Below are 25,312 nucleotides of genomic sequence, written 5' to 3' on the forward strand. Positions count from 1 at the left end.
GGTGGTAGCGGTAATTATCAATTCTACTATATTTCTAGACTACASGTTTAGCAGATTCATGAGCAGACAATCAGTTATTCCATTTGGTAGAAGGCTCTGTATCATTTCACTAGCTTATGTCACTTAAGAATGTGGAATTATTTTCTTTCCTGTTTTTCATATGCACTGGAAAATTCTACCTATTGTTCTTATCACCATGTATTATATTTCTCATAATTTTTTCAAGGACCACTAAAAAAAAGTTCTCCCCTACAATTTTTCTGTCCTAGTAAGTAAAATGTACTTGGGATCACTRTAGCATTAGGTATGGCACAGAATGGCTAATGTCCATGTCACTAAAGGGCTTTTCTTCTCTAAAGGAAAGGGGTCACTTTGCCCTTTGCAAAGTGTTTCTGGCCTATGCTAACTTTTGAATTCTACCTAGGACAGTGTTACTTGATCCATGTCAGGACATGACCAAGAAAAGAGATTTTAATGTTGGAAGTGAAGGGTTTAACAGACAGTAGCTCAAGGCAAATCCACTTCCTTCCAACCAGGTTTATTTGCTCCCCTGACAAGTGCTAACAAAGACACAGTATTTACAGAATATTGTATCTTTTGAGTTGACACTCCAAGCCAAACCTATGTCTAGTTGAATATTCCAGACAGCTTTTTTCTTTAGCTGTATAAATTGTACTCATTAACTTGAAACAGGAGTTCTTATGTCTCTCCATTGTGCTAGCCTAGAAAGTACTTTCATGTTTTCCCTCAAGTTTCTTCTATGTCTTAGATCTGACTTTATAGAAATTTCTGACCACAGTCAAAAGATTCCTAGCAGCCAGAGGAGGAGTAGACTTAATGGTTTTGGTAATTACAGAATTTGCACTGAGGGTTTRTAATTCTTACTTTAGGAAAGCTTTAAAAGCGTAAGCACGTTAAAATTTAAAGCTACATGTGTCATAAGCACTCATGGTTTTCTGCTTTTACACTTTCAGTGTTGAAAAACTGATAGAGGTTGCACGGCATCATGTTGAGAGTTCTAGCAAAATCCAATATGAAATTATTTTAGAAGACACAGATTTCTTCATCAATGGTGATATAAAAGTGTTTCCTGATCCTCCTCCTCCCCCTGTTCCTCCACCAGAATTTCAACGCCTAGAAACCTCTGGAAGTAATATTCTAACTATTTCACAACTTAATACACTTCATAACCAGTTTCTACAGCTGGCACCTAAAGGTAAGAAATTTTGTTCATTTTGACTCCTGAAGGACTGTTGGTTACCTACTTAAAATCTAGAGTAACTGGGAGCTGCTAACCATTAGTCATCTATATTGTTAAATATTGCCCTACAGCTAAAGTTCATGCTCATAGGAAAGTAAAGTCGCAGTGGAGAATATTGAAAATGTGAAATACTAGGCCCGTTGAAACCTTTTAATGGCTTTGCTGTGGGCTTTTTATCATTCAGACCACGTGTTTAGTATTCCTCTAGGAGGTGTGTCTGTAATAGTCTTTTAATACAATATGTATTATGCTTGCTTTGCTTAAAGATGCAAGTCTTGTTTACTAATTGAGAAATCAGTGAATATTCAGGCTACMTTATTTTACATAAAACACAATTTTAAAAAGACCAGTAGTTTCATGAAACTGTTACATAGGATATATTAAAACTATTAACCATTGTATTCTTCAAGTCAATGTGTACCTCTTGTTTGGGTAATTTGCAAGCATCAACTCAGATATATTTTTTTTTCCTTTGAATGTTCATTTATTGTGTGTCTACCCTCTAATTATGGGAACTTTAGGCTTAGGATGCCTAAAAAGGCTTGCGAAACTTCTTAAGACTGTATAAATGTTACAAAGTAATTTAAGTAAGGCAGYTTTAAACTGAGATGGAAGTAGTTACACATGTATTTGCAGAGTGTTTCATTACTACTAATGTTTCATATTATAATTAMAATTTTAGTATTATTGCCACTAAGATTGTGAAATACAATATTTATACAAGTGCTTACAATTTAAGATCTAACTCTTCCAGTGTAATAAGGCCACAAAGGCACAATGAAGTTGAGTTTAATTCTTTATTCAGAAATGCTTTTCATGCATATTTATAGAGCAATTCCAATTTCCTTTTGCATATAAAACCATTTTCAGCAAAAAGATGTTTACAACTTTCCCTTAGAGAGATGCATATCATCTTTTCTCTAGTGTAGGAGTGTGTGTAAGCATTTCAAAATCTTCTGTAGAGACTAATTCTGCAGATAGTATTGCATATGTAATGCCACATGAAACTAAAAAGCTGTATGTTCGAAATCATGCTRTAGAAGTGAAACACAGATACCAGTTTGACTGATAGCTCCACTTATAAGGTTTTTTTTTTGTTTCAGATCATTCATCATTAAGATATTTAAAGAATTTTGTTTGTTATAAACTGTATTACAAACTGTAATATTCTTTGGACATTTAAGAGAGAACTTTATTTTCTTTGCAAATTTGTAATAATTAGCAAGAAAACAACTGAAATCTTTATCATTCTACAATATTTCCATTTCAATAGTATTAYATTCACTAAATTGACCCAACATGACTTTTATGGCTATGCAAAAAAGGAAATTTCTTGGCTTAATAGTCATAAGACAGTAAAACAATGCTGTTGCTTGTTTTCTGAGACAATGGGAAAGAACTATTGTTTAAAATAAGGTCCCAAAAGCAATGCATTTCTCTTCTGTTTGGTGAGTGTTAAGATACATTCTTTGCATAGCTGAAGCRGGATGAAAAGCACAAGCTGTGCAAGTCATCTTTAAAATACTTCCATTCTCTTGCACTTTTTAAAGACAGCATAAATCACACCCTAGATTTCCTAAGGCAACCACTTATCTTCATTATAGACTCTTTTCTTTCCTAAAACATCRGGAAAATTTTTCATAGTCTTCTGTCTCCTCTTATTCAATAGAATGCTCAACAGAAAGTACAYATCTCAGTAGTTAGTCTCTCACTGAACAAAAAGAGAGAAAAACACTAAAGCACCCACCATAATGGCAGTGAAACCATTGAACTGCATCTCTAAAGGAGATATCAAAAAGAAACAAACAACCCCTACCTTGGAGAACMTCCAAACAGATCTAGATTTGCTGCTGAACATCTAATTTTCTTTTTTTTATTCTTACCCACCCTAGCAGATCTCTCAGCATTCACAGTGGAAATCCACATAAACAAGCACATGGAGCACAGGCAATTGGGCAAGTCTAAATAGAGTAAGCCTACCGATCTCCTTGTAGTAGAACACAAGTAGTAGAGAACAGCAAATTTCTTAAAGCTGTTCTGAAAATCAGATATTAGTCTTTTCTAGAGCATCATGGAGGGTAAATGAAGCAGATTTTTACTTAGAAATGCAAGGAAACGAAGAGTAACAATGGAAGGGTGATTATATTAGAAGGAATTAACATTTAAACAGGTTTCTCACAAGGTTGATAAATGTCAAAAGGAAGTATTATCAAGATATGTTTAACAAATTGCCAAAATTAAAGCTAAAAGTGGGAGTGCCAGTATACTTTAAAAATGTTTGATGTTCATGAAAGAATTCTTATGAAACAGTTTTGTGTTTCCTAGGAATCTAAAGTTTTAAAGAACTGCCGATTCTTCACAGACAACTTTTACTATCCTGCACAGTTGGTTCTCCATGGAAGCACATTATTCTCCATCCCAAACACCAATGGACTCAAAAACAGCCTATGCTGGACTTTCCTACCTACTGACAGTGTTTCATTTGAGAAGGAAATTTATTTTTTATTTTATTATTATCCAAACTCAACATGAGTCTCCACTAATTAAGGTCACTAACTTTCTGGTCAGATTTTTAACAGTGCTCTAATATGTTACCTTGGGAATGCTTTTCCTAAGAGCTGTGACAAGTCTGAAATAGAGCTACTAACATTCACTTTTAAAATTTTCTCTCTTACAGTCTTTTTGAGGGTGTGCTTTTCTTATCCACAAAATTAAACTGTTAACTCTCATGCCCTTTGATTCCCTTCAGCACTGTGATCTTCTATGACCACACCTCTTGTCATGTCAATTAGCACCCATATGGAATGTCTCAATTTTCTTCTGAAGCTGTTTCAGAGAATGCAATTTGGGTGTGGTTTTGAATTACCAAGCAGATCAAAGTGAATTCTCTCCCAAGTTTGTTCTCCATCTTATGACTGAATCACAAAAGAGGATTTTAAAATGTATTAATTTTTTCACAGCTGTGATCCTTATGACCCATTCCAGTTTAATTATTATTRTTTATTAGAGATAGATGTCAGGTTAAAAAAAATTCTGTATCAAATAACAAAAAAAAAATTGTACCATACTTATTTATAAAACTGTTAAATAGTCTACTAAGATGTAAACATGAAGGACAGCCTATGAACATATTGCATTGCTATTTGTTTTCAAATTGTGGACCTAACAATTGAATTTTGCTGTATTGTTAGATTTGGAACAGGCAGGTATATTAAAGTGTGCATGTAGTTCAGCTGAAATGCCAGCTTTTYAATAGAATATTTTATTGAGTCAGAATTATATGATGACCCTGGATAATGTATATGCATTATGCTTTATTTCCCCGAGCACTTTTGTAGAAATAATTCAAGGTCTTAGAAYAGTAATTGCCTGATTTCTATGCAAATGGAGATTGAAGTTCAGATGTGAGCATAGAAATAGGTTCATCAGTTCTAACTTACATTTTAAAAGACTTGGGATATCAGTGGGATAAATCCCATTCATTTATCATCAATAAGATTTTTTAAGACTTGGAAATAAAGTTTGTAAGTTTGTGAACACAGGAAGTACCTGTTACTAGACAAAAACTTACTAATTCTACTGATAGTTTCCTTTACACTTCCTGTTATGTCTCTTATTAAGTCATGTATGTTATTTAATTTCAGAAATTTGTTACTATTTGTCCAGGTCCTTATAAATCTGTGTATCTAATTACTTGTATGGAATGTATTTAACACATTTGTATATGTTTCTGTGCATTTGAATATAGATATCTAATTTTAAGATTTCAGTCAGCGAGACAGAGGACCTCTCACCTCACTGAATCTGTGCAGCAACAAAAATGTCTTACTGTCGACTATTCTAGGTTTAAAATAGCAATCCTCACTATTTAGTCAAGATTACACATATAGCAGCATCAGTAATAATTATTGAATAAATGATRTAAATATTTACCATGAAATTGACCTGCAGGGAGTGAGGAGTCTCTCAATAATTTGAATGGAAAGTATCACGTTTTTGAGACTCCTGTCTTTTTCATCTAAGAGTGAAAGTCTCCATATTACTATCTTTTAGAGTACTAATGTTAAAAGAATATAATTCAACCTAGGGTTTATTTAACTCATTCATCCTTATAAAATTGCAGCAGAGTCTGGTGTGTAACTTGCAATGGATCATTATCCAAACCTCTAGTCAGAAATTGCTATGGAAACATTTTTCTCAGTGAGAAGAGAAGGGAATATGAATCTCTTCAAATGTTTTGGTAAAAATTGATGGTGASGGAATAAATGTTAACATAATTCTCATCTCTAGTAGGAGTTTACAATCTCTTCATATTTTGTTGCCTTTGTAAATTTATAATCTGAATCATTAAAAGAGATTTACTACTTCATCCGCTTAGGGATATGTTTCTACATGGTGCCTATTTTAAAATACTCTACTGACTGGTGTATCATTAAGAAATAGTCTGTTTTGTATATCTGCCTTGTAACTGAGGCAAGGTAATTGCTCTTTATTTAAATGCCACAGGTTTTGTTTAAAATGTCACAGTCATGGTTCACATGTAGTGTAAACTTACACAGTTGTCATTCATAAATGCTCATTTTAAAATGGTTTTTTTTCTGCTTTCAGTTTCACTAGTGTCATAATCTTAATTTCTTCACTAGTTAAGTTTTTTGCATTTGTTTACGAAGTTTCTGCACTGCTTATTGAAACATATAAAGGCTTGCCAGTCACCATGTATATCAGGGAATGATACTGCCTTTTAAGGTGATTTTAATGAAAAACAGTTCTATTTAGGGTAGCTTTTTCTGCAATAGTTTTCTGGATTTCATTTTATAACTTTATGTGAAGAAGCTGCTTCATAAGTAGTACAAGGTGTCTTCCTTTTGTATCCTGTATTTCCATGGTACCACTGCTACAGATCCCACCTATTCCTGTGTTCCCAGTTTCTCCATGTGAATTGAAAAGATCTTGGTAACAATGAAGGTCCATCTTACATGGAATATTAACCCTGATAGTGGATCACAGGTCGGCTCTGATCCCTACTTCTCTAATGACCAGCAAATTTCCACAGATTTCCAGACATCTAAAGAAGCTGTAGGGACTATAGAGGTATATAAATGTTTTTGTCCCTTACACTCTTTTTACTTCTGAAGTTGCAGGTCCAGTAATACAATCCTTCCCCTCTTTTTTACCTTACTCCTTGTGGTTTTGTGTCTGCCTGATGAAAATTTTTAATCTTTACTTTGTGTTAAGAGTATTTCTCCTCCTCTTTTCAGCTCTGAGTAAGGTACCTGGGCATGTGTCAAAAAAACCTGTGATAATTAATTTTGCTGTCCATTTTAACCACAACTACTACCTCAGATTAAAATCTCTTTACAAGAATCAGTCACACTGGAAATGTATTTAAACTGCATGTTTGTAACTTCTTTTTTTTAATATTATGGGCTTTTAGTATGCTTAGAATAGAATGGAACAAACTGTTGCTTTTTACAACAATGGCAACAAACAGTTCTCACAAATTGTATATGTATAAATCTGCTCCTTCTAAAATAGAAAAGAGTGGCATCAAAAACTTTTTCTCAAGACCTTTTAAACCACCAAAAATGGCATTTCTCTGTATGATTATCTTAATGTAGTCATTAATTTTGCCTCTTGACGTACACATCAGAATAAGGAGGGTGGAGAGTCATATTTTAGGTCATTTGCAGGGTATTACTTTTGTTATTTCCCAGTGAACAAATAGATTTCTAGATTTATTGCCTCTGTTCTGCATGCAATTTCTTGTATTTATTTGATTGCTTTCTTTTGTTTCTGTCTTAACATTTTGGCAATGGTTTACTAAAAGTATCATTCAATTTCTGGCTAAAAGTTGGAGAGAAATGAGATCTAGAAGTGAAATTTTCAAAAATGACAGTTTATGGGATTTGGTCCCACAAAATACAAGAAGGAGCGTCCTCAGAAAAATTTGAGAAAAGAGAAAAATCTCAAAACATTAAGTATGCTTTACAGTTCCTCATTCTGAAAGCAGTAAAAAAATCGTTTGCAGTAAATACATTTTAAGGAGATCATGTCAACTAATACATATACATCTTCGGCATTCTGTGTCAGGTTTTTTAACTTGCTCCAAGTTAATATTCTGCTAATGCCAAGCATAACAGACACTGTAGTAAGTTTGTGACTTCAGCAGTATTTTCTGGAGATGTTTTGCCAAAAAGACCGTTCTGAATTCCACTTCCTAACTTTGCTCTTTTCTGTTTCAAAAATAGCATTGATGCTGCTGGACTTCATGGGCTCAATACTCTGACAAACTTCTAATAGTCGAAAGTCAAAACTGACCATTTCTTACAAGAATCCTGGGTAGTCTTCAAATGATTTAAGAGTAGATCTTCTTTCCTTTTTCTCTTTCATGGCCAAACATTTCAAGTCACAGTCACAATTAACAAGACAAATATGGACAAAAAAAGAAAATACACAATTGATATTCCTGAAATAAAAAGTATTTTACATTTAGCTGTTTCTTTTTAAGTTATAGCCATAAGATCACTGAAGCAACTTAAAAACAGGAGTAATTCTTCTAATAACAGAGAAGTCGGTGACAGAGGGAAAGAGAAGAAAGATTTGRAACATCAGAAAATAGAGAGAAATCAGCCGTTTCCAAAAATGTGGCTAATGAAATAGTCTTAGTTAAAATATGATGATGAAAGGGGAATAATATTTTGTGTACTATGTCATAAAAATTATGTGGATTTGGGGTAAAGCCTTCATAATTTTTGTTCTGGCACTGATGACTTCAAACTTGAATTTATAAACACAGAGCAGAGTAGTGCAGGTTGTGCCTGGGATACCTGCATGGAAGTTGCCAGTTCTGCTTCACCAGGTACAGCTTCTGCTAAGCAGCTGTTGAAGAGTGTGAGCTCCATAACATTGGGTAGAGTGGAAAATTCTTTCAGAAGACACTGTGCTATTGCTAAATCTGGCTGTCCCTATACAGGGATACTGATGCAATGTGCAAACTAGATAAACTTTAATATGATCTTTCTCAGACTGGGCCTTCTGAAGGCTTCCCTGGAGAGACAGAACAKTTTTTCCATTGCTGATTGTTAATTGCAGAAATTAGTCTTCCCATAACAAGTACTCTTACAGACAGGAAATGACTAATATACTTCACAGCTTGAACTACWTTTTTTTCCCTGTAAGAATATTTGTGAGGGTTGTAGTAAGAATGCTGTATYTTGTTTTTTAATCTAGGATCTGAGAATGAATATAGGTCAGAGAATATATGTTTTCCTAATTTTACATATTCTAAATGCATGTTTGTACTTCATAATTTCAAAGGGTAAGGCATACCAGCAGTGTATCTTTCTACCATCAAGGAAATAGCAATGATTTACATCAAAAGATAGCTAAAATTGAATCATTAAAGATCCATCTTGGTATCTCAAACAGCAAATGAAGATGTACTAGAGATAATTTGGGAAAAATTAATATGACGTCTTTCACTTTTGAATCGACGCTCATCTAGATAAAGATTGACTCTCTATTTTCAACATGAAATGTGTTCAGTCGCAGAAGATTCACAGTGGCCCATACCATTCCCTACTGTGTTGCACAGCTCTGCTCTGTGCTATGCCGCGCACACACACACACACACACACACACACACACACACCCCCACCCACCTATACATTTATCTGTATATATAAATGCTTCTCGGTGTAAATAGTTTGTCAGAAATTGAGTCAGTTCTGAAGGAATACCTCATTAAAGGATGCTAGTCCACTCCAGGAGACTTAATCTGTAGGCATCAGAAAAAGAGAGCAGTATTGCAGGTTATATGAAATATCTGATTTTGTGCTTTCTCAGACAAGAGAAAAAAAAAAAAAGTTTAGATATACTTTGCCTAAAAAGCAACAGGGTATACATTTCACACGGTACTTCATTAGATACGTGGCTTAGTATACATTAAATTGCTAATTCTAAGGGTTTTCTCTTAAATCACTTAATACCAAGAGAGGTTTTTTTTTCCCCCCTCAAATTGAGATTTTTTGTTACATTGAGATTAGAAAAAGTTTGAAAATGCATCCCAATAATATCCAACAGGTGAAAACAAAAAGAAAAACCAAAAAGTTGTATTTAGTCACTTCCATGATGCAGGTCAGGGGCATGTTTTCTCATCATCTTCCTTTCATACGTGAAACCAGCAGAATTCTTTCAACCTCATCTCTCAGGACCTGTTTTCTAAACCTGTGAACATTCTTTCTGCTTTCTTTTGGGCAGATTTTAATTCACGTAGACATTACATTTTTCATTTACATTTACATAGATCAATTTCTTGATCTACAGATTCCAAAACGGTATGATAGCAGAAGCCTTACCATCTAGAAAAAAAAAAAAAAAAAAAAAAGAAAAAAAGATTATTCCAATGCTTCCAATGTACTTTCTGGTGGTATTGTAATCTGCCATAATCCTTTGAGCCTTTTCCATAGATATTTTAACTTTGGCAGTAAGATTCCCATTATGGCGTTTAATCAGTTCATTATTTCAGCTCAGTGGGGCACTTGACATTTATCCTTATTGGATAGTGTCCTTTTATTCTAGATTTTATATCCAATCTTTAAAGTTCCCTTTGAATTCTAATCCTCTTCTCCAATGTGCATGAAGTCTGTTCCTGAATTGTTTTATCTGCAGTGTAATAAATGCATCAATTTGTGCAGTCTATTTCCAAAAAGTACTTTCATCTGTTTCTGGTAAAGCTTTCTTATTGATCCTGGCCATCTCTCCAGTTTTTCAAAATCTTCACGAATACTGATTCTTTTTACAAGATGCTTGCTACTCCTTCTAATTAAAAATGTTTCTAGACATTTAATAATTTGATTTCTATTCAGTCTCCTTCATTATTCAACTAAAACTTACAGGTTTGTTTTCTTTTATTTTGGACTTTCAAAAGGATTTTGTAAAGAGCATACCTGTRTTGAAATGAGCCTTGCTAAGAGGAAAAAGCCAGTTCTGGGAATTGTTATCCTTTTTTCCTTCCTAGAGGACTTATTTTTTTCACCACTTGCAGAGTGCCATTTGCAGACACCAGTGTTCTTTCCTGGGTGCCATCTGTGTAGCTGCCCACTCTTAGCGTCTGTTTCTCCGTGATTATGAAGCACTGACAGCCCTCGAAMTGAAATGATGAGTCACCTCTTCTTTGGTATTATAATCAGATACTCAAAAACAGTTCTGTGCTCTGTAATACACACTCAAATCCTCTAAATCTGGACAAAGTATCAAAAAACACAGTGAGGAAAGTGTTTAATGTATTTTTTACATGCTTGTGAGGGATTTCCTCTGTCTCTCTGAGACTTCCTCATTCCTCCTACATATGTCAGTGGGAGGAATTGAGTCACAGTCCATTTGAGGATTTTGAACTACTATAACTTTGGAGTTGTCACATGTCAGATGTTTTAGGAGGAGGTAGTAAAGTAAAAGAAATTGCCCTACAGCACATCAGCAATTCTGTAGTTAATATAAACAATGATATAGTTAATGTAAACTTTGAGTAGAGTTTTAGATTGCAATTGTTTAATCTCATTTCAAACATTAGTTTTGATGAAAGTTCTTTAAATGCCTCAAATATTTTTTTATGTATGTTTCTGAAGTCACAGCCTCACAAAAATGATCTCAAGATATTAGTATCCTTTCAGAATTTTGTGCAGAAAAAATTAAATTTCATCTCAGGAAGTAAGAAACTCATAAAAAAATACAGGAACTATATTTTTATTGTCATATGGGGAAATCATAGTAGGAATTAAACTGTTTAAAACATAAGATAATGTGACAGAAAGAAGTTAGTTTGCCAGTGATCAGAAGTGGAAAAGAAAATGTTTAACAAAAAAATGAATTTAAAATTATCATAGCTGGGTACTTCTTGTTAAAGCACTAGAAAATGTAAGACTGCAAAGAAGATGTAAACATTTTCTCAGTTTTGTTTTTATTGTTCATTGGCGTCTTGATGGACTACAGCTTATTTTTGCCATGAGCCACTGAAATGTTACCTGGTTTATTGAATCTTACATGAAGTGTCCCAGTAATGATGCTGAAATTTATGGAGGATACTAAGGCTTCAAGTCCAGGTGTTTCTCCCTTTCTTCTTTCTGTCCCAACAGACATTGTGCTTCCCAATCTATTTTTGCCCTCTTCCCCCCAAGCTTTTATTTGTATTCTTTCCTGGGTACGGTTTCTCTGTTGTATTAAGATGTGCTGAGGGTATAAATCCTGGTTTTCCTGATTGGAAGTAAACAGGTCTACAGAGATGCAGACTATTAAATCAAATTGACAGTTTGATTTTGAATACTGACACAATTAAATTAATATTCAAACACATTCTTAATATTCCTACCACATGTCTTTTTCATAAACTCAAATTTCATTTCACTGTTTCACTTCAAACAAAAAGGTGTATTAGCCATAGAATGTGCACAGCTCATTCATTTTCAAAAGGACCAGAAGTTTGACTGGAAAAAGGRAAAAAATAAGTAAGTCTTTCCAGTATTTCACTGTTGGTGTTCGCTATTAAAGGTAATTTATGAAATTAAGGAATGAATTAAATTAAGGAATATTAATTAAGGAATGAAAACTTCCTGTTTTAATACTGTGGAATTGATCACAACCTGACCAAAAATCAGCTTTGTCTCTTGACAAAACTTTAAATGTATTTCACATTTTCTGTTGTTAATACAGAGGTTTTGCAGTGAACCCTCACTGAGCCAACAAAGTCCATTTCTGAAAGAAAATGCTCGTACCTGTCTGTGAAATTTATTTTATACATAATTTTGTGTTTTAATGCCATACATGAAGTTTGACGTTTCTGTTTGCTCTTAAGAAAATCYATTGCTGCTTAAAAAACAAGTAGGACTTGTTGCTCTTACTTATTTTTCTTAGGATTTCTTTAAAATAAAACTAATGGGGCTATTTTAAACTCCCACCTAGGTGTTTTAAAAAGCTTTCTAAACAGTTACATTTTGTCTCAGAGTTCAGCAGACAACAGTGTGTGATTTTCACCCTGTTCTCTAACAATCACTTGCTTTAAAGAGTGGAGTTAGATTTATAATTGATCAAAATAGAGCAGAGTAGAAGCAAAGGTATTCAATACACAGAACTTGGTGTGATTGGTGTTTGTGAACTGCTCATTAACTGTCAGTGCAGACCATGTGAGGATTGATTAGTGATCTGAATGCAGATCAGGACAATATCAAAAGAATTGCAGTGCACTGAAATAGTTGAAATTTTGCTGTTAGATAGATCACATATGAGTTATTTTAAATGGGGAAATTTTATTTAATTTGGAAGATATTAGCCTTATCAATAGTGCATAATAGGAAAATAAATAACTTCCATATGGCCATTAAAATTAAAAGATAGATTTTTTTTTTTACAGAAGAAGTTTGTTTAAAATGCTAAACATTTTTATATTGATTTTTTATTAGGTTTTCTACAAAAGAAATTATTTGTTGAAACTCTCGGTGGCTTGGTTAAACTGAACCTTGGAATAAATTGCTTTTCTGATGCATGGACAAACTTAACACTTACAGATGTAAGTTAACCCCTATTTTCTCTTCAACTGGAGTATTGGTTTGTGTAGAAGATGCAGTATTGTCCTTATTAGGATAAGATGAAGATTGTAACTATTATAGGACATTAACAGTGTTTCTTTAAAATTCTTCTGTTTCTCTAGAGAAGGATTATGAAAGTTACTATGCCAGGAAGTTTTTCAGGACTGTACTTTGTTATAATTTTCAAATTGTATCAGTCCTTAAAAGATCATCCAAGGTTTTCAAATTTAGGAGCATGAAAACTTAGAATTTAGTCTTTCCAAATCTTCCATACTGAATTAATTTTTTCTTTCACATGTTGCTGGTAAGAATATGGTGTTTTGATAACTATTTCTGATAGTAAACCATGAGTCACATTAAGATTTTAACTACATTTCACATGAAGGAAACAGCTTTATTCAGATGTTCTTCACACAGATGGACTGCATGAGTAAAATGTTTTTAAGTTTAAAATGGTGCATTTCCAGTGAGTTTAGTGAAAACTAGTCACATCTGTCATCRTGAGTATATAAAATCCTAATCTTAGCACAGGAAATTAATTATACAGGGAAAGCTATCAGTCAAATATTGTCTATTAAGAGACCACATGTGCATGTATCTCATGTTCTGTATTCTTTGAGAACTTTTAGTGCTTATAAATCCTATCTTTATTTTAATAATAGAATTTTCTTTCTTTATAAGAACCATTTTAAATGAGACTTTAAAATTTATTGTATAAGCAGGAACTTACTTACAAAAGGAGATTAATGAAACATAAGCTAAGGTACACATTTATTTTGCACAACCTATCCTGAGCTAAGCTCACCATTTCACCACTGTGTGACTTAAAAGAATCTCAAATAAATTTTCAATTAATAATAAACAGGGTTTTTGTGGCCAGTGTTAGGACAGAGGATATCTACAATGTCACCAAATTGTCTCACTCTGTGCTGGCCCAGGCCCTTCTTCCTGTGAACACATTGCTTCCTCTCAAACTGCAGTCTGGAGCAACACAGGCACTTCCCTTGAAGAGGAGATGTGGGTGCGGGGCAGAAGGCAGTGCAGAGGTGCAGGAGTGCAGAAATGCTCTGGGCTGATGTGGTTCTCCCTCTCAGACACAGCCTCTGTGGGGCTCTGTCAGGAGATTTTGTGTGTGTTCTGTTCTCTGCTGAATACTTGGACACCTTCCCTGGTACAAAGACACATGAARCAAGCTGCAAAGCAGCTTTTCTACCTTGGCTTTTTTCTAGCCAAAATAATGCTGSAGCAGGGAAAAGCTAGTTGGTGGACACCTGTAAGAGTAACAAGGCCAAGGTGCAGGACCGAGGAYTTACTGGATTTTGTGATCATGGTGCTAAATTGTCAGTTCAATCCTTGGTACTCCTATACAACAGATCATGGTTCAAGGGTTAGCATCTTCTAAGGAATGATAGCTCATGGGCAGGTTAGATATAGATGCCTATTTGGGGAGCCAGGGTRTGGTTTTAGAGAGGTATCAACTGCACATCCCAGTTGACACACTGTGGCTCATGTCCTGTTTCATTTAGTCATACATGCCCTGTATAGAAATATGAAATTTCACTGCAAAACCTTGTCCATCCTAGCCTGGGAAAAATCTAAGGATACACAGGATATTGAAAGAGTATGTTTGTGCACATGTGTTTGACAATATTTATTATTTTGGTTTTACAGTTAGAAAATCTGGCATCTCCATTCACAGTGAGCTCCGAATTTACTGACTGGCGCAGATTCTTGCTGGCAGTAGCACAGCCTTGGCCAGTGCCATCTGTGACACAGCTCCTCAAAACGCTGCATGCCTTCAAGACTGTTGATGTCACCAGATCAGGCTTTATTACACTGGAACAGTATCTGGAGGTTATAATTTATCCTTTCAATCAAGTTTTGCTTTGTTAAACTCTCTGAGTTGAATGATATGTTGTTTGGTTTATTTGCCTTAAGAAACTCAGTCAGAATTTTAAGTGCTTTGGATTTGAGGGCACTTTCTAGTGAAAAGTGTTTTCAAGAAATTGATGGCCTAATACCTATCTTGTCCTAAKTTCCACAAATCAGGCTAATTAAACTAATTTTTTACTTGGTTTTCCTACTTCCCCATAAATGAATTTCAAGCATAAATCCTTTCTGTTTTAAAGAAACCATTCTGYGTGCACTTTGATGATTATTAATTTTTTTGACACTGAATAAGATAGTGAATTTGCTYCATCCAAAAATAAGGATTTTAGTTTCATCTCATCAGCTGCACTTTAATTAAATATATCTAGATTTTTTTTTTCCAATAAAGAATTTTCTCAAGTTAGGCTTATTGCTCAGACCTTTAATACATGGGAAATTATAAATTTTTTTATCTTTTCTCCGAAGACAACTTCTGTTTGAATTGTCACAGAGTTCAATGAGGTTTTTCAGGGAGGAAGTTTAATGAAAGACTGTTATTAATACATTTTTGTCCTTTTAGCAAGATTCTGCTCATTTTCACTTACTTTTACTTTGCATTCTTAATCATACCTAGAATGACTGCTAGTTGACTCTCAGTTCATACTAGCTGTAAGTATCCTATATGTGTACATATAAGTGTCTATAGATACACATATTTATGTGTGTGTGTGTGGACAGAAGGTCTACAGTCCTGCCAGCTTGTTTATTTGTTTGGTGATACTGAATGTAATTTTCAAACAATTTTCAATTGTTTTGAATAAATCTCATAGGACCTTTATTGCAATTTCTTTTCCACTCACCTAGAGGTTTKTTTTTTTTTYCTAAAAGAAAGAAATAAAGGCTGTGTTGTTCCAGAGGCCTGTCATTTTCAGAATTTCTTTGGTTAATTTAAAACTTCTATGAGCATCCACCAATCCCTGCCCACCACTGACTTTCAAAGAAACAAACTCTGCAAAGCCAGAAAACCCACAAAAATTGCAGGTCTATCTGTATTTCTTTTTCTTTTGTTGTAAATTTTACTGCAGTATAAATTTTACTACTAAGCTAACAGTTGCATGACATGCAGACTGAGAATGTACATTTTCAGCACAGGCTCCTATTTCAAATACAATATAAACTGAACAAAAAATTTAATCATTTCAGGATTASAAGGTAATAAATATGCAATAAACAGCTGATTTGTTTGTAGACCTACTCCCTGTTGGTTTTTCCAAACTTCCATGGGAGTGATGATTCTGAGCCTACAGTCTCACTTGCTTACAGACTAGGAAGAGCTTAAAGAGTTCATGAACACACAGATGACTTCACAGCTGAAACTCCTTTTTCAGAAGACGATTGTATAGGTAGSCACATAACATGGGTACTCTAGAGAGCTTTATAGGAACCTCCAGAGACTGTCCAAAGCAACTCAGTTGAACAATGTGCATTGTTCTGAAGGGTTTGTTGTGCAAATGACTYGGATTTCCTTTGTATCTGCTGTGTGTGAGGTCCTGCAGTTTGTGTTATTGACAGCACTGTGGTTTGGAACTTTTGAATATRCAATTATGAGAAGAACAGGAACAGAAGTTGTCTCACTTAAGTTTAGCCCTCTAATTTCAAATTAATTGATTAGCAAATCTGAGTTGGTTTTATTGCCATCTTTGTTCTATTCTTTTTGAGCCATTTAGGACAAATTTTTTTAGGTCTTACTGTCTTAAGAGGAAACAATGACAAGCAATGTTCACTGAGAGCAACAGGAAAAACTTCCTGCTGGGAATTTGAGCTGCTTCAGCTGGCATCTCTCTCTGCACATGTACAAATATACTACACCGTGCTGGGGACCATCCCCAGGTAATGGTGCTGGGTTGTCCCTGCTGTGATGTTGTTTTGTACARCCTGGCATAGTTTCACACAAGTGAGTTTTCCTGCTGGCAGTCTCTTCATGCCTATCCAGCTGATCCTTCCTATGTCTGGAGTCTAATACTAGAAAACTGGTTCTGAGGGCTTTGCAGTTGTAGGTGTAGCTCTGTAGGAGACTTGTTAATTTGGTGGAAGCAGGCAAGTGTGGGAGAGCTGKGCCTCTGTCCTTCATTACATTGAATTGTATGGACAGTTTCTTCTAAAGGTACAATTTGGACAAAAGCTATAGATGTTAGCAAAGGATGTCCGAAAGAGAAGAAACCAGAACATATATAGAAACTTCATATCATATTCTGCTTCTTTGGCAGCAAAGATTTACAACAAAATAGTAAATTTTCACTTTTTTCAACAGCGTACATTCACCTCTATCATTGATTTTCAGTAATTGCTCAAGTATCTGTTACAATGTGCAAACGGCTACTTAATAATTCTCATGTCATTGTATATTAATAACAAATTCAGTCTGGTTAACTTCAGAARTAAGGCTCTTACTAACCTCTCTGTTGAACAGTTAAAGACCACATTATTTCAGTGTGTTAAATGAAACAAACTTATGTATTTATTTATTTTTAAATCAGGTTGGCTTATGGTTTAATGGAAATGAAGATCTAAGTGTAACAGGAAGTTGCAAAGAACCCGTGCCTTCAGACAGACTAAAACAACTCATAAAGGTAACTGAAAACATGGGTATTTTGCAGTGACCAATATTCAAACATGAGAAGTCTCACTTCAGAGTTTTTTGGGTCTCTGTTTTTCAATAAGTGCTGCATTTTTTCGATGTTTTTTCAGGTCAAGTGGTGCTTCAGAATAATGTAGAGAGGAATTCAAGAATCAGCCTTGAGTATTCTAAATCATAGTCTACTCACAAAGACTTAATTATTCCTGTCCTTCATTTGAATGACATTAATTTTGCTACACAGCAGCCAGCTTTGTGAAGAATGAGAAGCAAATGATCAGTGCATCTAAGCTTACAGAATTTTCCATGAAAGAGAGGCTAATAATAATCTGAATATAAAAAAATGCTTTGAAAATATTTGTCATGATACAAGGTTTTTTTAATTTCTCCCTTTTCTGTGAAATTCAATTTCTGTTTCCTTGAATTACCTAACACACATTTATGATTTGTCTTGATTTGTACAGCCACAACATATTTTTAAGTATAGTAGCTCTTATTGGCACTAATTACCATATTTCATCCTTTTCTCTACTGTCCTTGATTTGTATTTCATTTAATTCCACTTTATAGGAACTAATTTGTGTATTTTTGTCATAGTTTTTCTTCAGTTTATTTGCGTTTACCAGAAAAGACCCTGCTCTGCTGAACTATACGAGGATGCTGCTTTACTTTGCCTGCCACTCAGATCCAGTTGAAGGTGTATACAGAGCACTTAGTGTTGCTAGTGGAACACACGTTCACAGAAAAAAGAAAGCTTGTCTTCGACGTGCGGTAAAATATTACAGAGAAATGCTAGASCATAGTAGTAGTGCTTACTGAATTAATGGGAATACTGTATTGATAGTAATACTAAAAGGATTCCTCCAAAAGTCTGGAAATCTGCTTACCAAATAATAATCATAGTTGTAAATATTTACYGGTAACTACTCCTTGTATACATGAATGGAAGTAATTCTTTTGCTTAAACTTACACCAAATGTCAGTCCCTGGGAATTGGACTATAGTGTGACTTACAGTATTGTTATCTCAAGATGCAAAAGCTGGTCTTTATTTTCCACTATGTTTCTCTGGGCATTCAGACACATCGTTATTGTTATTTTGAAGTGTTTAGGCTTACCTGTAAACCAGATGGATTAAGGATAATTAGTTTGATACAAAACAACTTATAAATTATTTTTGCAGCCATAATGAATGTATTGTCACAACTAATGAAACTTGTCTTTTGAACACTATTAATATTTCTGGAGTATGTTGTTATTGTCTTAAAACTGCAGTTAGCCTACTGCATGCATCAGTTACTTAATATTGAAATATAATTCATTTTTTGAGACATCGATTATGTATCTATAAATGCCTTGGAAAAAGATTGCCACTCCAGAAAACAAAATTATTCATTGCCCTGTCACARCCACAGTGACTCTAGCATTTGCCCACGACCTGAAGTACAGTTGAGATCTCCAGAAACAGTATAGAAAAGGGGTTCTTTTACTACATCAAATGCATATGCAAAATAGCATTTTATCACTTCAAATGGCAAAAGTTACTGTTATACATCYGTGTGTTTTATTTGACACAACAGAGTTTTTGTACACTGCAGAGACTGAATAAGACAATTTTCTTTCCACATTTCATAGGAAGAAGGAGCMCACAGAACGCTCCCAATAGATACTGTGGACCTGAATTTAATTTTCRAAATCTCAATGGAAAGTTCTAACTTTCATCTCATTGCAGATAAAGCTACACAGCCTATTCTACTTTTATCCATTTTCTGCTTGGTTTGATCTGTTTGGTTGGAGGTTTTGTAATATATAAGTAAGAGCACTGTCATTATCACCTGCCATTATACAGGCAGTTTGTGTGCCTAATTAATCTTGGACAGTCCCTTAGAAACCGATAAATGTTCAAGAATTAGATTTTAAATKAATCTTGCTTGTGTGGATTCTCTGACTTTGTAATTGCCTTAGTTGGTGYTCAGAATCACAGGACTGATAAAACATATTTTTAATACTTTCTTTCTCCTTATGCCTTGTGTTCCACGTCTGTGCACTTAGACAGTAATGCTGAATACAGATAAAAGACAACAAAAGAAATCTCATTCCACTGAAATGAATGCGTTTTCTCTGTGGGCTTTAATAGAGGCAGCATTTCATGCAGGTCATTCCACAAACACAAGGGGGCAAAAAGTAAATTGTGTATTGATATAATGTAATGTTTGAGCCAAGCTCCATCAAACACACAAAGCCCTGAAGACATTAAAAGTGTTTTTCACCACTAAATTAAGAAACTAAATCTTTGTGTTCCCTGCAGCCATTTACATATGATCTAAATGTCCCAGTTCTCACTCCAGGTACTGCAAATTTAGTAAATATTATTGGTGGAACATTCATCAGTGAAATATAAAGAGCTATCCAACTCATCTCTAGAAGTTTTGTAATACACGTTCAGTAGCTGGCTCATATTTAGGCACTTACAGAACTGCACCTCATTTGTCTCTTCTCTTGCTTGTTCTGTGCTGATAATTGTAGCAACTTCTCATTGGTGTCTGTCTACAGAAATGCATCTGAAGCCTTCAAGTTGTTAAGAGAAGCTTGCACAAACGTATTCTTGAGATCTTTTCCTCGTTTCATCGCAAAGATCCTCTCACTTAAAATGCCCAGCTTTTATGTCTGAATAATGTTGTTAGTGGTTTTGTGTAGTTCTCACAGCTCAATATAAACAATGCAGTGAGAGACAGAAAAACTTCAGTGCTGTTATTTCTGTAGTATTGACTACTGTGTGTTAAAAAGACTGTATAAATTACTCTCTTCCTCCTGTGCTCGAAATGAAATGTATTAAGGACCAAGGCACAGAGCACAAGTGTGATGAGCGTCAGCAGTCTGTCCTTCCTAATGAGGAAAGAAATGGTTTGTTCAATTAAATGCAATTTCCTGTTGTTGTTTGTGGTTAGTCTACACAATGGAATATTCCAGTCAAAGCCTTGTTCACCTGTGTGAGGTCCTTTCTCATCTTTGTACTCACAAATCTCTACATCAGYTTTTTTGGTTGTTTTTTGGGTTTTTTTCCTCTTTGATCAGCTCTAATACCACCACAAAATTACCTAATTGCTTGCTTAAAGTAAACATAATTTTTCAGCACAAACTAGAAAATACTTTTTTTCTGTGGAGAGCTGGTTATCTGTTGGCAAAAACAGAGTTCTTGCAGTGACTCCATGATTTGGACTGGAAAATTCATATTTTTTTTTTTAAGTGAACATCCAGAGCTACCACATTTACTCCTTGAATAAACACAAGGTTCTTGGTATTTTAGTTTATAACTATTAAATATTTTTGTGTTTTGTTGCTCTGAGAAATACTAGTTTTTCGGTAAAATGTTGGCCACATTCCTGGAAAAAGCTGTTAAATTCCTACTAATGCCAACATTATGGATTTTTCTGGACTCTCAGGATCTATTTCTCCATCCAGCAATGCAGTAGGTAATTTTGTGAGTTTATGATTTTTATTTTGTAAGAGCTGAAGTTTGAAAATGTAATCCACTGATACTTGATGAATGTTTTACTGAAACAGATTATCTATTGACAGACTATTAATCCCCAAGTATGATACCTGTGCTTAACTTTTTTAGGATTCTTCAATATTCTYAGATGAGAAGACTTTAATAGAAGATGGAAAAGAAGTTTTGAATTACCCAGATGAAGGAAAGATTTCAATGGAATCTCTACTCAAAATGTTTCCTAGTGAAGGAGATATAGATGAAGTTTATCACAGATATAGTGATCTGCTGAAGGCAGAAAGCTATGATTCGGTAGGCAGATTGATTCAAGGAAGGTTTTTTAGCTCGCATCAAATGTTAAAAAATATGCTGTAATCTTTACTTTTCCACATTTTTTTAAAATAAATTGACCACATATTATTTTTTCTTAAAGAATTTCATCAAGATGTACCAAGAATTAGGTTCTGAAGACCTGAGACCCATTGCAGTTAAACTCCTTCTGAAGCACCCTTTCATGAAAGGGTTGATTCACACGTGTCAAGAATACAGTCTTCCTGTAAGTATGSCTTTCTGGGACCAAAGGCTTAGTAAGCACACATACTTAAATTTGCATTATCCSAGAAATGAGATGTCATTAATGTAGGTGCTGCTAATTTCTCTCTCAGCTGTAGGGTAGATCAGATGTTTTGTTTTCCATGAAAATTCCATCCTACAAAGGCTGTGCTGCTTTCTTATCTGNGTTAAAGTTCCTTTTACATTCTTAATTTTTCCTGATCTGTAGCAATTGAAGACTTTCATTTTTTTTTACATTAGAATTTCATATAACTAAATTATTTTAGTACATAATCTTTCCTTGTTGTTTTGTACTGAACCAATCAAAATAATTGGATCATCTCTATTTCAAATTACTAGTTAGACTGACAAGAAGATGAAAATTATTTTCTCTCAGGAACCAAATTTGCTCTGAGGGAAAAAACTATTAATCATTTGTAGGATCGGGTCTTCTTTATCAAACTTGAAGAATAAATACCATAGGTATAGCCTCATTATTTTAATAGTCAAAAACAAACTCCCCTGTCTCAGTAATTTAAGAATATACAAATAGATTATACAAACTATTTTGCATGCATTCTTTTTCAGCTACAGAGCTGAAATAAATTTGCTGATTGGTTTATGGGAAGCTTATGCATGTAAGATGAGCCACAGCTGAGATGGCCTAAACTCAGCTTTAAGATCTTTTCAGTTTACAGGTCCAAAATGATAGCTGGGCATACAAGAATTTCAACAACAACAACCTGAAAAATAAACTAATACTTTATTCGTAACCTTTTTTTCCAAGAACAATACCCTGGTCTCTCTTGATATTTATACCAATGCAAGTCTCTTTAGCGTTCATTTTTTAGGGTTATACATGGAAAAATAAGAAAAAAACAGATAGGATGTATAAGATTGAATTGTATATAAGGAAGCCTAAATTATGTGTTCTGACAATTACAGATTATATTCCTAAATACAGTTAGGTCTCAGGATCCAAGTATTTGCTTCTGTTCCTACTCAGAAATAAAATTTTAGAAAACGTTTAATTTCATGAGTGGAATGTGAATGGAAAATAGATGGTTTTCACAGAAAGAAATATAATCTTCATGTATTTCAGAAAATTATGATGTAGATTAGTTTCTTGTGGTCTTGTTTTATCAGGAACATTGCAATTATATTTTCATTGCCAAAATATATTTTCCCTTGCTACTTCTTTCAAGACCTTAATTTTGTTGGTTTTGACATCCACTAGCAGGAAAAGTTGCTGAGTCTGTTCACTTGTTTCTTTCAGGAGAATATATATTCTAGAAAATTAGCCCTAGGATGTAAACTGTCTAAATATCCCAAATGTTTTTTTGCTACCATTGCTTGAGAAAGATATGAAAAGTCCATCAGTTTTTATTTCAAGGCAAGAACAGCTATTTCCAGCATTTGGCTCATAAAGGCAGTGCATGTCCCAAATACATTTGTATTCCTGTCCTTTCCAAGTTCATCTTCCTGCATCTTTTTGTCTGTCTCGCTTTAAGCCTTGCCTAATTAATGAGGGAATTTGGGAAGCAGTGCAGCTTATAGGCCACTACACTCTGACTTCCTTAGACAGAAGGAATTCCAGAGAGTAACAATATGTTTTCCTATATCGTGTGCCTTCCAGAAACACAGCAAAATAGCTCCCAAAGTGTTGGAGGAATAAGATTTGAAAGTGACAACATAGCTGTGTTCCACCTTTTCAGAACCATTTGACTGGATCATGCTGGAGGGAAATATAAGCCTAAGCATTTTACAGCATAGAGACTTAGCAAAGTATGAGTTTGGCAAAATGGCTTTGAGGCAGCAAGGCTGGATGTGACAAGTAAAAATGCACACAAGTCCATTGAGAGAAGGTGAATGAAAGTGGATTAACTGGAATAACTCACGTATTGAAGCAACTGATATCTAATATTCTGATGGCCTCCATGGAAACACAGTGGGATGGGCTGCTGGAGGAGAGGGTCACTCATCTGCTCAGATTGTGCCTTGTGTCTCATATACTGTCAGCAGAGAGCTTGGATATTCCCATAGCACACTTTTTGTGGTTTCATTTTACACTATAGATAAGACATGTTTGTTGTTTTGTTTGGGTTTTTTTTTGTTTTTTTTTGTTTTGTTTTGTTTTGKTTTTTTGGGGCAAGTCTTGCTCCTAGAGCTGCCTACAGGTTTTCCACTGCCTTGTCTGATGAGGATTTGCCTTTCTCCCCATCCATAGAAAGGAGCCTGGTTGTATTAGCCTCCCAACAGGATCATACTGTAAGACACTGTAGGATGTGTGGTAGATCCCATTCCATCCCAGGCCAACCAGCAGAAAAGGGCATGCAGAGGTAGTACTGGTCCAAGTGTTCTACTCTGCTGTTCTCTAAAGCTTCCCTATGTTTAAACATGCACCTATGTATTAAAACAGTCACACAGAAGGCAAGTTTGTGCCAGAGTATCACCCTATTTGATGTATCAAACATTMATACTAGGGTACTCAATATATAGGGGGTAATAAAATAACATGAGACAAGATGAGAGGATGCTTGCATGTGTGTGTCCCCTATCAAATATAAACAGTCTTCATAAATTTTAGATGGTCACCACCACAGTGTCTTGCAAAAGGCAAATCTGAGTAAGAGACATGATACTTCAGGAGTAACTTGCTATTAATTACATTCATCACTTGTAGGATGTGAATTGCCCAGCATTTATTGTACCACTCATGGTAAAACATAAACTACAATAATAAAAGAATATATTTACTCGGTCAAAGTAAGTGTTAAAAATKCATTTGCTATGGTAGAAAGGAATAGAAAAGGAAAATATAAGACAATAACAACACAATTGAAGATTATAACTACAGATGTGTGTCTGTCCTGCCAATGTTGACCTCTCAGCCAATTGGGAAGACAGACATCATGGACTGTAGAGTCATTCCTCCCTTCCCCATTCTTTCTTCCTGACTCTTTTTATTTAGTTGAGTACTGCATTTTCTAATTTGGCTTTTTTTCCAGCCTCTCTGGATTTCTTGTATAATGAAGCACTTTTTAAAGCAGCCCTCTGCTTGTGTCCTACCTCAAGAACTGCTCTTTACACAAGCCCTCATGACTTTGTAACATTTAACATAATGCCTCCTCTTCATGAAGACCAAATGTCATGAAATATAAAGTAAAACTTAATCAGGGTGTAAATGGAGTGAACCCATATCTATCTGCTTGGCAATTTACAGGGACTCTTTGTAAAAACCTTTTCACGATGACCAATATTTGAAAATCAAAAGCACAGTGCCTATTCTTCATTAAAATTTCTAATCTTCCTTTACCAATTTAGGAGGAACTTTGTTGCATAGCTTGAAGAGTAGATTGTAGTGCATGCTTAAATTGTATTAGCTACCATCAATCACCTGTGTTATTTCTGACTGGTAGGATATGTTCAGGGCAGTTCAGTTATAGCAATCATCCATCTGAGAAAACTTATAGGATAGTGTATATGAGTCTTGGCAGTAACTGAGGGTTTCAGTGCACATGTTCTAGCCCAGAGGAGTTTCCACATCTTGTTTATATATTGGTATCATTGCATTTAAATAAGACATTTTTCCACTTATTTGGCAGGTTCCTTTGAAGCCTGTATCTCCTGACTCAACAGTTGGGTGATGCAGAATTTCTGTTTTCATTTGTAATGCTTAAAATTTCCTCTTGGAAAGGCTTAAACTGACTGTATCTCAAATATGGTACTCTATGGTTTCTGTAGTTAAACCCGGAATATTTCATTCTTTGACTGTACTGTTAAAGACAGACTTTTGTTTTATGCATGAAATCAACACATTTAGATTTACAAATGTCGTGGGTTTAACGCCTTGGAATTCCCTTTCCCGGCCAATGCACCAGAAATGTCGTGGTTTGAACTGTGCCCACGACGTTCCCTCCTTTCCCC

General features: G+C 34.7%; 1 protein-coding gene across 1 annotated transcript in view; it reads left to right on the plus strand.

The window, feature by feature from the left end:
* SPEF2 (sperm flagellar 2) overlaps positions 1–25,312 on the plus strand; it is a 76,836-nt gene that overhangs the window by 46,934 nt on the left and 4,590 nt on the right. Inside the window, exons 27-33 of the mRNA XM_057364667.1 lie at positions 975–1,216; positions 12,715–12,821; positions 14,512–14,694; positions 17,247–17,339; positions 17,942–18,115; positions 20,966–21,145; positions 21,267–21,389. Of these exons, the coding sequence (XP_057220650.1) occupies positions 975–1,216; positions 12,715–12,821; positions 14,512–14,694; positions 17,247–17,339; positions 17,942–18,115; positions 20,966–21,145; positions 21,267–21,389 (1,102 nt within the window). The remainder of the gene's footprint in view (positions 1–974; positions 1,217–12,714; positions 12,822–14,511; positions 14,695–17,246; positions 17,340–17,941; positions 18,116–20,965; positions 21,146–21,266; positions 21,390–25,312) is intronic.

This window comes from Malurus melanocephalus, unplaced genomic scaffold (assembly GCF_030028575.1).
Source record: "Malurus melanocephalus ecotype Western Australia unplaced genomic scaffold, MMel_1.1 scaffold_41, whole genome shotgun sequence".
Lineage (NCBI taxonomy): Eukaryota > Metazoa > Chordata > Aves > Passeriformes > Maluridae > Malurus > Malurus melanocephalus.